Raw genomic sequence first — 12996 nt, 5'->3', positions numbered from 1 at the left:
TGCTCGGAGCACAAGAGGACTGCGTCCATGGTGGGACTCATGGCCTCGCAGGTGCCGGAAGCTAATTGTGCAATATGCGGTGCTCCTCCATTTCCTGAATGTCCTCACGAAGGCGAGAGGCTCGAATTGGCACTGAATCAAGCATGGGAACGATGGGCTTGGACAGAGCAAATCAAGTGTGTAACCTCACGAACATCTGGAGCATTCTGGAAGAAAGTTACTAACAAAGCCTCAGAAAGTGGGTGCTCGACCACGCCCGTAACCAAATCATAACCACATTCAACGAAATGCGAGCCATGCGAGTAGAAGCACATCGAAACTACCTCCAAACTCTCCCCTTCTATACCCTCTACCATCGCTACAACGGCGCCCCACCTCTAGCACCCGCTCAGCTCCAACTCATCCACTCTCAAATCAACGCCGCGCATCACACACTACAACAAGGCGTCGATCAAGACTGGCGAACATCCTGCATGCAATATCCGCAAGTGTTGGACTACTACTTCAATTTGGTCAATGTGCGTTTACCGAACGACAACGACCCGATGATCGCAGATCCGAGATTCGGTGCGCCGAAAGATCCGCCGCGGAGGGTGAAAGAGAGGAGGGAGAGTGTGGAGTATCGCGAGGCGCCGGTGAAAGAGCATAGGAAGAAGGAGCGAAGGAGGAGTCGAACGGGGAATACGCCACCGCCTGTGCCGATGCCGGATCGTTATGATCGGTATCGATGAGGTGGATGAACTGCATGGGATCGCATTTCCGGATGAGCGTGGAGGCGTTTGAATGGATATATGGTTGAGTTGGGCATAGACAGCGTTATAGCTGGGGAGTTCAGAGAATTGAGCGTACAGCGAACATGTCTTTAATGTTCAGTCGTGGGGTATAGCTGGCGCAGTGGAGAGCTGCACATTTTTGTACATATTCAATGATCTCACTCGCATCTGCTACCAATACCCATCGCCGTATTCAGCGAGGTCCGCCATGAGTTGCCGCTCGAAGCTCACATCATACTCGTCCGACATATCATCGTCAAGCATTTCATCCAGATCAATCAACCTCACAAATTTGATCCCAGCAGGTTTGTCCTTGCAACCTGTACATCGCCGTCCATAGCATCTCCGACATTCAAAAACGCGCTGCAAGCGCTTCTTTCCGCAGACCTCACATTCACATTTCCTCCAACCCTCTAGCCTACGCCATTCTACATGCGAGCAAGTTCTGTAGTATCGCATACAAGCTCTCAGTAATCGATTCATGGAGGAGATTGTAAGTCACAAACGGTTCCTTCTGCATCGATTGCAGGCCTGGAGGCTACATTGGCGACATTCGAAAATGTATTCTCGTAGAACGTGGCGACATTCTTCGCATTGGTGGCGACCTTTGCGGTATTTCCAGTTATCGTGAGTGCAAGCGTGGTTGTTGCGTAAGTGCGCCATAGCTTCGGCGATGAGCCTCTCTCGATCGAGATCTTCTTGCATGGGTGATGGAGTTGCTGCTGGCGTGGGTACGTCTCCGGCAGCGGGTGGTGGAGCAGGTATGATAGGTGGTAGGACCTCTTCCGCTGTTTCGGGAGGAATTTCCTCTTGTGTTTGGTCTTGAAGCCACCAATCGTGCTCCCATTCTGAATGATCTGAGAAGTCGGATTGCCATTCAGACTCTGCTACTGCGCTGGGGATGCTTTGAGCTCTTTTACGGCGGCGCTGGCCAGGCGTCCCGGATATATTTGCGATCGCAGAGGAAGGTGGTGGAGGTTGTACAATCGGCTGTGTATGGGGAACCCTTTCTGGTCGGAAAAGTCTTCGATTTGGATTTCGATCGACGATAGTTGCCGCTCTGCTGTAAAGGTGGGCTTCGGTGAATGCTTCGCACGTGCATGTCTTCCATTTGAGCCCGCACACGTAGCAGAATTGGGCGCCACATCGGCATCTGCAAAGACATGTCAGCTTTCGGTAATGAACGTTACATGAATCGCGTACCCCATGTGGTTACAGCCCTGTGTAAGCTCAACCATGGACTTGCATTGGTAACATCGCTGCCATTGCCGACTTTCTGCTGTGTTGATCAGCTGGTTCAAGGCTTCGTCTTCAGGACAATCGCCGGAGTGCGATGGACTCTTGCAGATGCTGCAAGTGGTCTTCCTGCATTGTGGACAAGTCGCTACGTCTGAAATGATCGACTCTTGGGGCATAAATGTCGCACAAGCCGGATCGTGACAGTACGTGCGATTCTTGGTGGACATCTCATCATACTTTGCATCGAACTCTTTGGCCAGCTTCGAGGAGATGAAAAGACGAACTCAGTCGAGCGGGATCTCTTGCTTGTCGCATCGGGGCGGAAATAGCGACTCATCTTTCATAGCCATGCTGAACAGATTTTCCAGGCAAGCGCGGCAGTACTCGTGCCCGCAAGGAACCCGGGCCACCTCGAAGAAATCCTTCTCTTCCGCACATGCGATGCAAGCCCGTAATGGGCGTTTGCTGTTTGTCTTGCGACTGGCCGCCCAAGCCGAGGGCTCCGCCACGGTTCCATCAGAGTCATTGTCGGCCGCCGGGGCAGAGCTCGCTGATTTCTCAGGAGCTCGCATGTAGATAGCCGCGACTTTCTCTAACATCTCTGGATCCTCCCAAGGGTCCCTGTGGTCTTTCTTCTGCCTCTTTCGCTGATGCGCACGGTGTCCTTGCGCTGGTCCTGCTGCAGTCGAAGCGTTTCTCCCTTGACTCGCATCCAGTCTTAAAGCCATCTCGCGATCGCGTGCAGCTTGCTGCTCTTGCCTATAGGCCCGAGCAATGAGGTTGCCGTCTTGAAGAATTGCCATAGCAGCGCTTTGCGCCATGATGCGGTCCTTCAGAAAGGTGTCGCAGGTCTTCAGGTCTTCCATGTACATCTGCATCGCCAATTGAGCATCGCTTACGGTGCCCTCGCGCTGCTTGCCTTTCGCATTGGCTGCCATCTCTTCACCGTCCTCGAGCTGCATTTGCACGATAGCCTGCATCGTGAGGGGGTCCATGTCCACGAATGGACCTTCCCAAGCCATAGACGCCGCCATGGTCTGAACACAGTTGTTCTGTTCGTCTTCTGTAGCACTTGTCGCCGAATCTCCGATACATACTCGGTGTCGCTCCGAGCGCAACACAATGCTTCAAGGCGGGCCCAAACGTTGTTACTTTTGGCTTCGGAGCCCCTCAAGTTGGTCTCAGCACTGGCTCGAGCCCAGCCACATCGTTTGTGATCCTGATCCTGGGCACAGCTCTGCGACCATTGGCCTCTGGTGGAATTGAGTTCAAAGGTCTGTTCATTATACCTGTATTCCCTGTTGACAGTCAGTAATAAACAACTTGTCCTGCTTACCTCTATACCTGTCGCCTTTGCTGTCTGAGAATTGACTTGGAATTGAGTCGTTACGTGCGGGAAGACAGCGTGATGCGTTGGCGCGCACTATATGTACTTTCCCTGCATCTCCCTCAGATCTGGTGCTCCGGCCAAAAATGTCTGTCGTGATATCCAAGCATCCCTGTTTCAAAGCCTGAGGTGAGAAAGTCGGTGGCATGTTTTAGTCGCACCCACATCATCACCCCTTCGGTCTGAATGACTAGACTTCATTCAGCTGAGTGAAGCAATTTGATCGATAGCTGTGGGCAATTCGCTGCTTGTGCCACTCATCGTGAACCTCATCGACACAATCACTCAGCCTCAGCATCACCCATCTCGGCCTCCTTCTCAAGCTTCTCGAGCCTCTTCCAATTTCCTTCGTCAAAGATCGTTTCATCATCACCTGGAATAGGCGGCCGTCCATAACCAACCACCGGTCCAACCATTTCGATCCAGTCTTTACGCTTCTGCATGAGAGCTCGCACACCATCGCTGACGCCTCTACCAGCAGGCGCTGATGCAACACCTTTCTGCCCAGGTCTCTGCGCTGCACCTTTCTTTTGGTTGGGCTTCGCAAGTGACCGGTTGCGCTTGAGGTAGGCAGCATTGACTTGGTTGTCCAAGTCGTCTGCGATGTTGGCATATTCCTGCATTGCCATGCGTTCCTCAGTCAGCTCCAAGACCCGTGCTTTGCGAATATTATTGCGGCGGCTGATCTCTCGCAATTCGTGCTGAAGTGTCCGCAAACGTTGTGCCACCATATCGTCCCTATTCGAGTCATAGTCCGGAGTCTCATTCGGCGCAACGAATCCTATGAACTTTAGCTCCTGCAGAGCTCGGTGCTCGAAAGTCTCATAATCCAGCTGTGGTAAGTTGGCAGGCCTAGGAAACTCAGGAGGTAGATGTGTCACAGGCTTTTGGTCCTCATTAGTGCCATTGATAAGGGCCATAATTGCGTCGTCTTCCGCGTTTGTCATCGATGTGTCGCCATTGGCATCTTCGTTCTCCTCCTTCTTTGCTGTGTTCGGCTGTGGTCGAATGACTGAAAGAAGTCGACTCATGACCGGGCCCATGCTCACTGTATCTTGATCTGCAATATCATCCTCGAGCTCTTCCATGCTCCCTCTCGCCTCATTTGGGTTATTGCGCTCCTGCTTTGGAGGCTCGAGTCCAGTGAGGCCGTCTTCGGCAGCCCATATCTCCTTGTAACCCTTTGCACCTCTCTGTGGCATGATGTACGGTGTGACTCTATCGCCGCGCTCTTTCAGAAATGCCACATCCTCCTCCGTAAATGGCCGGATGTAGGGTTCGACGTATGTCTGGAAGGTTGAGAAGTTGACCTGGTTTGCGGGCTTCGCATTATTGTAAAAATCTGCATCAGGCGGATCTCCCGCAGTGAGCTCTCTCAGGTCGCTCTCGGGCCACTGTGCAACACTGAATATGTCGCGCTTATCTTCATATGTCATGTCATCGTTGAGCTCTGGAATGTGATACCGGACAGAGTCTGCGCCAATGGTGGGGTCCTTGCCGTAAATGCGTTCGTAGAGAGGCGCGGTAGGCGGAGGGTCATGGCGCGAAGATTCCGAGTCCGAGTCGTCCGGTGCAGTCTCCATAAGATCTGGAGGAACGGTACCAGGCTGGACTGGAGGCGAGGGCGGTGCGTCGGCGCCTGTTGGCACATTGCCTGTCAGAGGGATGTTCTGCTTCATGCCGACGTAAATTGCAAGCACGGTGCAACTGCAAATATTGTATGTTGAGGTGACAATTTATGTTGTGAAGTGGTGTGCCTTGCCGATGCATGATTTGCAAAGAGCACTGGTGCACATTCACGAGCAGTCGCGGCCACTAGCGCGATCGAAGTGAACAGAAATGTCGACTCACCTTGATGCACTCCCACTCCATCCTGCCGCGCCAGACCGTGTGCTCCAACATTTGGCAGGGCCTCCTTCCGCTCCTTCTCATCGGCATCGACATCCATCTCGTCCGCATGTCGCTTCTTACTTGTGGTCTTCTTGTCCTTGGCCGAGCGCTCTTCCTCGCGCTTCACTCTGGCTCTTTCCGCATCACGTGCAGCTTCCTGTTCCCGCTCTTCCTGCAAACGTTCCTTCCGCCTTTGCACCAGTTGCCGCATAGACCTATCACATACCTCACCGCGCTTGCTCATGAAGCGGTTCACGGTATCGCGAATGGTGTCATGCAGCATGCGCAGCTCACGCACAGTGGGCGGATCGCCCGGCCGCGCAGCTGAAGCATTACTGCGATCTATGAGGGTCTCTATGCTGGGGTCTGTCGAGATGAGGGCGGCGGTCGAGGTCTTGAGGTATGGGGTCATGGTCGCTGCAGGAGCATCTTTGGCAGAGGGCGTGGCGGTGGCAGGCGTGGTCGATGCCTCGGTCAGCGGCGTCGTCTGCCTCGAAGTGGAGCGGCGGTGGACATTCTTGCTCGTGGCACCCGCCTTGCCCTGTGTTCCCTTCTTGGAGGCGGGCATGCTGCCAGGGTTCTTGTCGTTGCGCACGAGTGAGCCTGGCTCGCGCGAGTGAGACTGTCCGACAGACCCGCGTGCGCTGCGTGACGTGTCGCGTGTAGGAAGCGCTTGGCTCAACGATCGTGCAACATCTGGCCAGGGAATCAAAGACGCCTGTTTATGATGGACACTTAGGATGGGCTTGACAAGGACGTGATGGTGGGTGGTATCGAGCACATGCTGTTCCGGGCCAAGTGCCAGCGAGCTCAGACCGTCTTCGGCTCCACCGTTCGGGACACAGGGACGAGAAAGATGTCCGCGCGATTCGGCAGTGTGCGGTCAGACCAAGATACAGCTGCGATCTGTGAAACACGACACGGGGGAAGAGACACGGCTCCATTGCACGGTTGTTGGGTATCATCATGGTCTCACGTACCCGGCGATGATTACAAAATGTCTGACTACGCGCTGCGCCCCTCGACAGCGCGGCCGAGAGTTTGGAATACTCAAATCGTGGAAGCAGAATGGACCGAGATGGCGCAGAGGCCAAGACTACCAAGACACTCGAAGAAGCTTGTGTGGGCGACTATGAGAGCCATCGACCACGCCCGTCCCCAGTTCTAGATCCCACTCCACCTCCTCTCCTCCCACCTGTCTCCGCGCTTCTTTACTGTTGTGCGCATCTTTTTGTTGGTGGCCCATCTTGCCCGCATCCAAACCCTCGCAGCACTCGTGGGGCTCTCGTGGCGCCATCGCCTCCGGACACTAACTAGTCGCAGACGGCGGCTCTTCCCAGCCGTCTTCGCCGGCCACGCTCCATCGCAGCAGCAGCAGACGGCGAGCAGTGCGGCCGCTGGCGTGCTGACGCCTCATTTCAGCATCAGAGCACCGTGACAATTGTACACTGCTCGCCACGCAGTCCCTGGCCGCGTCCTGGTAGCCCGAGGAACTAGAGATGCCCTGCCATTGATCATCCGACGCTGAAACTCGGCCTGGAGGCCACACCGCGCTTGCGCTGAGCATCACACGAATCCCGAGCGCCCACGGTGGGAGTGCAGTCTCCTGCAAACACGATGAGTAAGTCTTCCGACTTCCCCTTGCGCTGTGTCTCTGCAGCTTCGCATCCTCCACCACCACCACCCATCACCACCGCCATCGCCACCTCCCCTGCTGCTGCTCGTTCAGCACTCCAACCCTCTCTCGCCGCTGCCCGCACCACACCATGTCATGTCGAGCTTCTGGTTTGTTGACTGGCTCAATAAAGGTGCCCAATCCTTGCGGGTTATCACGCTTGTCGTGCCGGTAAGTATGCCCACCCGGCACTGCCATTTGCGGACAGCAGCCCACTGACCACTCGCGCCTGCTAGAACCCAGAATGGCGGTCGTCCGGCGACAATCAGGCCATGCAAATCAACGAGTCCATGAGCTTCCAGTTCCTCACCAGCTTCGACATCCGAACCTTATCCTCGAGAGGCGCCAATCGCGGCAACGATGTGACAGGCCTGCTCTACGTGCCTACCCTCGCCGAATCCGATCCATGCGTCAACACGAGTGCGCCATATGTACCCCAGAACGCCACCCGTCGTGCGCAGCTTCCCCCGGACGATTTCAATCTCATAGGGCTGGCGCCATGGGTGAGCAGTACTTGCGCGCTGCATTACATGGAGGCTGCAAGACAGGATCCTGTGCATAGCCTGGTGTTCTTCGTGCCGGACAACGGTACTGGCATTCCTCCAGACGTTCACGATAGACAATGGGACATTCCCAACGCCGGCAATTGGAAGGCGGAGAATGGATTTCCCATATATGCCATTAATGGCCAGAAGGGAGCACTGTTGATGAACGCCAGTTCATTGTACAGTGGCAATATGACAGATGTACCCTTCGGACATGACTTGACAGAATTCTACGATTCTCGGGACTATGTGAGGTTGTTTGTCGACATCGATACTGGTACGTTCAATATAACATCTGTGATTTTTGGAACACGACACTGACGAGCACAGGGAACGGCACTTCTCTGCCCTCTTTGTGGATCTTCCTTCTCATAGTTCTTGGCATTCTGCTGGCCATCATTGGACTGACCTCATTCGCAATGCACTGGCTCCAGCGACGAAGGCGACAAAACTTGCGTAGACGTGTCCAGCGTGGCGAGGTGGACCTCGAAGCTCTCGGGATTAAGCGCCTCACTGTGCCACAAGACCTGCTGACCGCCATGCCTCTGTATACATATGGTAAAACTGCAGACGGCGCTGTTTCCTCGGGTACTGATGCAGACACTGACCTGGAGAAATTACCAAGTGCCACACAAACGGAGCGCGTTCAAGCTGCAGCAGGAATACCTGCAAATAGGAACAGCAGCTATAACCCAACGGCTCTCGAACAGCCCACGTGCGCTATTTGTCTCGAGGATTATGTCCCTGCTACACACGAAGAAGAAGGCACTATGGTGCGAGAGCTTCCCTGCCACCACATTTTCCACCCTGAATGCGTCGATACATTCCTGCGCGATAGCAGCAGTCTTTGCCCTATGTGCAAGAAGTCTGCCTTACCTGCTGGATATTGTCCTCGCGTCATCACGAATGCTATGGTCCGAAGGGAGCGTATTTTGAGGAGAATGCGGGAACGATTGGCTGAAGACCCGGATGCTGTAGATGGCATATTCCCTCCGAGCTTCCACCAACGAATGAGATCTTTGCCAGTCATACGGCAATATCGAGCTCAGCGCGGAATGGATATCGCACCTCCCACGGCAAGTCAGCAAATGACTCAGCTCGATCCCGTGCCTCCCACCAACATGAGCGAAGTGCCGCTCGCTCCCGCTACAGGCGACGAAAGACCGCAAGTGCAACCTCCCGCCACGGCTGCCCATCGAAGCTGGGCCCGCCAGAGAGCGGAGGCAATGCTGGGTCGCCGTGCCCCAGACGACCCGGAAGCTGAGGAGGCGAGAGCAACGCCAGCTTGGCGAAAGGCCCTCAGAGGTCTATTCCCAAGGCATTAAGATGCCTTATTGTTTTGCTTGTTTACATTTTCCGGTGCGGCGCGAAGGTTCATTATGGGCCGTTGTCATTCTCTAAGTGATACCCAGGGGCGATGTTACATGTTTTGTACATATTTGGATTTGTTTATGCGCATTTACTGGGAACTGAGCGAGGCGTTGTAAAGGCGAAATCTAGGTGGCATCGAAAGGAAATGGCAGGATGAAAGGAAAACACAAATGTCGATAATGATGAGATGAATCTACAAGATGAGGGCTTAGATACTTGCATGGCTGTTGTCGAGCAGTCTGAGATTACATATGTAACGTTCCTGGCTGACAGCTTCGCAAAACGAGTATTCTTAGTTATGAAAATTGCAAAAATGTATGAATCTAAAAGCATGAGCCGAGTATGTTCTCTATTCTATCCAATTCCTTCTGTTCAGCTCGGATTCAGCCATTACGCTCCAGGTATGAAACCCGTGGAGACGCCTGAAAGGGAAACCAACGCCACAAAGAGATCAATCCGCTCACGACCCCAACATCCCCGTCCCAAAAACCTCCATCTTAATCCTCTCATCATCTACACCCAATTCCCTCAACCCCTTCCTCACATCCTCCATAAACGCCTCCGGTCCACAAACGAAGTATTTCGTCTTCTCATCATCCAGAAACAAATCCCCTCGTTGCGTATGAGCCAATTTAGGAATACTCATCCTTCCAACATGATTGTAATCTTGATCGACGGCATCCCTCGAGTTGAGATTCTTGACGTAGAATGTCTGTTTCAAATTAGGATGTTTTGCCGCGAGAGATTTGACATGTGAATAGAACGCCCGTGAGCTTGTGGTTCGAGAAGCGTGGAAAAAGGATATGGGGAAAGGTTGTTGAGATTCTTGTTTTTGAGAGGATTGTTGGGCGATGAGAGTGTTGAGGATTGAAATCATGGGTGTGATTCCTACGCCGGCGGAGAGGAGGACGATGGGGCTTTGATGAGAGGAAGTTTTGGAATCGTAGAAGAAGTCTCCAGCGGGGTGGGAGACTTTGAGTCTTAAGCCGATTTGTTTCTCATCGTGGAGAATGTTGGAGATCCAGCCTGGATGGTGGTGGGCTTTGGGGTCGTGAAGGTTGAGGCCGGATTCTCGTTTTACGGAGATGCGGTAGTATTCTGGATTTGGGGCGTCGGAGAGGGAGTATTGTCTGGATTGGAGGTATCCGAATTGTGGGACGTCGGTCATGACGGAAATATATTGTCCTGGTTTGTATGATGGTAGTCTTTGGCCATTGATGGGTTTGAGGTAGAAGGATGTGATTTCGTCGCTTTCTTTGATCTTGTCTGCGATGGTGAATTCGCGCCAGTCGGTCCAGCCTTCGGATTCTGCATACAGCTGGTTTTCGCGTCCGATCATGATGTTGGCGAGTTGCCAGTATGCAACACCCCAAGCCTCACGGATTTCAGGAGTGAACGCATCACCCAGCACAATCGCAAACGCGCGTAAAACACCTTCGCCTACGATCTCGTAGTGTTCTGGTTGAATATACAAGGATGCGTGCTTGTGGCAGATCTTCTCAACGGCTGGGCTGAGAACTCCGAGGTCGTCGATGTGGTTGGCGTAGGCATACAAAGATGCAGCAAGAGCTCCAGCTTGGTGACTGTTCACTTGATTCGTCTGGTTGAAAATGTTGTTCAGCTCTGGCCGTTCGCTAAGCATGTTTTTGTAGAAAAGTTTTGTGACATCCGTTCCATGCTGCTGGAGGACAGGCACAGTGGCCTTGATGATCTTGACCTGTTCCTCAGATAGTGGCATAATTGAGTCTCTGTATCGCAGTAAATTAGAGTTGGATTGGTGGCCATGATGCATTCACTGCTATCGCTTTTATAGAACACTAGCGTGAATGTGTATATTATGATGCATGCGAGAGGGCAGGGTATGTCCGCGGAGAAGTCTTTGTGCTGGGTCGTTTTAGCAACACGAAAATTGCCCATATGTCAGCAGCTCGCTCTGGTTATTCCAGAATTGTCACCAGAGCGCACGCGGTGATGGACTTCTCACCGAACATAGAGCGCCCTACGAGTTTGCTGTCGGGAGGAAGCGGGTACGCCTGTTCGTATTCCGCCGTCGAGCATTTCCACGGGTATCACGAGATGCAGTCTGGCGATAGTTGGTCCTCTGAGATGCAATGGGCTCAGGCGACCAGAACATATTGTGCGCTGTTTCTGTTAGAGTTGTGCACGTCGACTGGGCAAACGTGTGATGTCAGTTGAAGTACAGCACTTTGAGTTCGATGGCTTGAGCGGAGGCAGTTCCGCTTCTCGACTTTTCGCGTCTTCAAACCGCGTGTCAACCAACAACCATTGAATATCGGAAATGCCGCTCGACAGCTCGACGTACGGTCTCGCGCATCTGCGCGTCGACGGAAGACGATGGAACGAGCTGAGGCGCATCAGCGGTCAGATGTCGACACAAGCGGCCGCTGATGGCAGCAGCTATTTCGAGATGGGCAATACCAAGATCATCTGCACAGTCATCGGTCCCAGACAGCAGACGAGGTCTGGAGGACGCGATCAAAGTCGAGAGGCGAGCATCGAAGTGGAGATTGGTATCGCGGGCTTCAGTGGGATGGACAGAAAGAAGAGGTCGCGATCAGATAAGTGAGTTGGGAAATGGGCAGGTAAGTGTGGGAAGAAGGAGCTGATGCATGGCAGGCGTACACAGGAGATGCAGTACACAATCTCTTCCGCATTTGCAAGCACTGTTTTCACCTCGTTCTATCCGCAATCTACGATCAGCATTGTGCTTCATGTGCTGTCACAAGATGGCGCCTTGCTGGCGGCGTGTTTGAACGCAGCGACTCTGGCCCTCATCGATGCTGGCATTCCCATGAAAGACTATGTTGCTGCCTGTACAACCGGATCAACAGCCTCATACGCTGCGAACGACGACGAAGCTGATCCATTGCTGGACCTCAACGGACTTGAAGAGCAGGAGCTGCCATTCTTGACCGTCGGTACTAGCGGAGGCGAGGACAAGGTGAATGTACTGGTCATGGAGACAAAAATACAGATGGCTAGACTGGAGGCTATGCTCTCTGTTGGCTTGGACGGTTGCAAGCAGATGCGCCTGTTGTTGGACAAGATTGTTCGCGAGCACGGGCGCAAGCTGTTGAAGTCGAAGTGAAAACGCTACTAGTGCTGCGTTGGATGGACGATGCGAGGCGTTCTAGGCCAACGAGACCTAATTGATGTCGCGGGTCCGAATGTCGGAAATGTCATGCATAGCCATGCAGCAAAGCGTGTTTGATCCCGTCGCGACACCTTCCTTAGGGCTCGACGAGGCCCGAGCGGGCAAGGATTGAGACCTCACTACGTTGGACCTGCAAATGTTGGACTCAGCATCAAGTCCTCGAAACTTGAAAGACATGACCCAAGGAGAAGGCGCGAAACGCATTCATGCAATCTCCAACTTTGGCATAGCGCAACAGACATGTCACTGAGAATGATCATGTACTGCGAGCATACCCCTACGGCACTTGCGTCCCCAACCGGAGTTTGGCTATGAGATTTATGTCCTCGCCGGATTTTATGGACTCGCCGATGTTAGCTGCTGCACGAAGGGGGTCACCACACGCTAGTATGCCACAGATTGTTTCACGCTTGGGTATGCATGTTACGAGAAAGAAGAAAGGTTCCAAGCGGTAGGGTCGCATTCTTGCGCAGATCTATCGCCCTTTGACAGATTCAAGCAGATCGCTCCAAAGCGTATCCGCTGTTCCGGGCTCGATAACTTTGGTGAACGGCATCGCTTAGCGTGGCTCAAAGCAAAGAGCGAGTCGTTCGTGGGGTCGGTGTGGCTTTCGGATCTATATGATGCGATCTGATCTGGCATATCCAGCACGTACATCTTGTCTCCAAGCTAGGCCATACACAGCTCGCTTCTCAACAGGGAGTCAATGCCTTCATTCTTGATGATCGTGGGTGAAGATGTTCTGGATCAGCTATCATCATGGCTTTCCCAGACAGCTGACCAGGGCACAACCGAGTTACCCAGGTCTGAATGAATCTAGCCCTTCTGCGACTTAGCAATGGCCTAGTGAGGCTAACGTACTCGAAACGGACTTTCCTCCGAAGTCTTTGCTTGTCGTCACTTGTTTTGTCTTTTCCCTGCTGACATGCGTTGTGCAGCGG

The 12996-nt window shown here is 53.3% G+C and overlaps 6 protein-coding genes across 6 annotated transcripts; 3 read left to right on the top strand and 3 right to left on the bottom strand.

The window, feature by feature from the left end:
• Positions 1-27: 27 nt before the first annotated feature.
• On the top strand, positions 28-731 carry RHO25_008387 (uncharacterized protein; the record flags this gene model as incomplete). Its single annotated transcript, XM_023600520.2, has 2 exons — positions 28-176; positions 236-731. The coding sequence occupies 2 exons, from the start codon at positions 28-30 to the stop codon at positions 729-731; spliced, it is 645 nt and encodes a 214-aa protein (XP_023448902.1).
• A 1565-nt stretch (positions 732-2296) lies between these two features.
• On the bottom strand, positions 2297-3046 carry RHO25_008386 (uncharacterized protein; the record flags this gene model as incomplete). The annotated part of the gene is made up of 1 exon (XM_023600519.2): positions 2297-3046. One exon carries the CDS (start codon positions 3044-3046, stop codon positions 2297-2299), a length of 750 nt encoding a protein of 249 aa, XP_023448901.2.
• Positions 3047-3680: 634 nt separating this feature from the next.
• On the bottom strand, positions 3681-5857 carry RHO25_008385 (uncharacterized protein; the record flags this gene model as incomplete). Its single annotated transcript, XM_023600518.2, has 2 exons — positions 3681-5038; positions 5251-5857. 2 exons carry the CDS (start codon positions 5855-5857, stop codon positions 3681-3683), a joined length of 1965 nt encoding a protein of 654 aa, XP_023448896.1.
• A 1203-nt stretch (positions 5858-7060) lies between these two features.
• On the top strand, positions 7061-8834 carry RHO25_008384 (uncharacterized protein; the record flags this gene model as incomplete). The annotated part of the gene is made up of 3 exons (XM_023600517.2): positions 7061-7135; positions 7201-7786; positions 7840-8834. The coding sequence occupies 3 exons, from the start codon at positions 7061-7063 to the stop codon at positions 8832-8834; spliced, it is 1656 nt and encodes a 551-aa protein (XP_023448895.2).
• A 506-nt stretch (positions 8835-9340) lies between these two features.
• Positions 9341-10618, bottom strand: RHO25_008383 (uncharacterized protein; the record flags this gene model as incomplete). The annotated part of the gene is made up of 1 exon (XM_023600516.2): positions 9341-10618. One exon carries the CDS (start codon positions 10616-10618, stop codon positions 9341-9343), a length of 1278 nt encoding a protein of 425 aa, XP_023448898.2.
• A 561-nt stretch (positions 10619-11179) lies between these two features.
• On the top strand, positions 11180-11989 carry RHO25_008382 (uncharacterized protein; the record flags this gene model as incomplete). The annotated part of the gene is made up of 2 exons (XM_023600515.2): positions 11180-11463; positions 11518-11989. The coding sequence occupies 2 exons, from the start codon at positions 11180-11182 to the stop codon at positions 11987-11989; spliced, it is 756 nt and encodes a 251-aa protein (XP_023448897.1).
• Positions 11990-12996: the final 1007 nt, after the last annotated feature.

This window comes from Cercospora beticola, chromosome 5 (assembly GCF_033473495.1).
Source record: "Cercospora beticola chromosome 5, complete sequence".
Classification (NCBI taxonomy): Eukaryota; Fungi; Ascomycota; class Dothideomycetes; order Mycosphaerellales; family Mycosphaerellaceae; genus Cercospora; species Cercospora beticola.
Note: the sequence above shows the minus strand (reverse complement) of the source record. Positions and strands in the feature narration are given on the sequence as shown.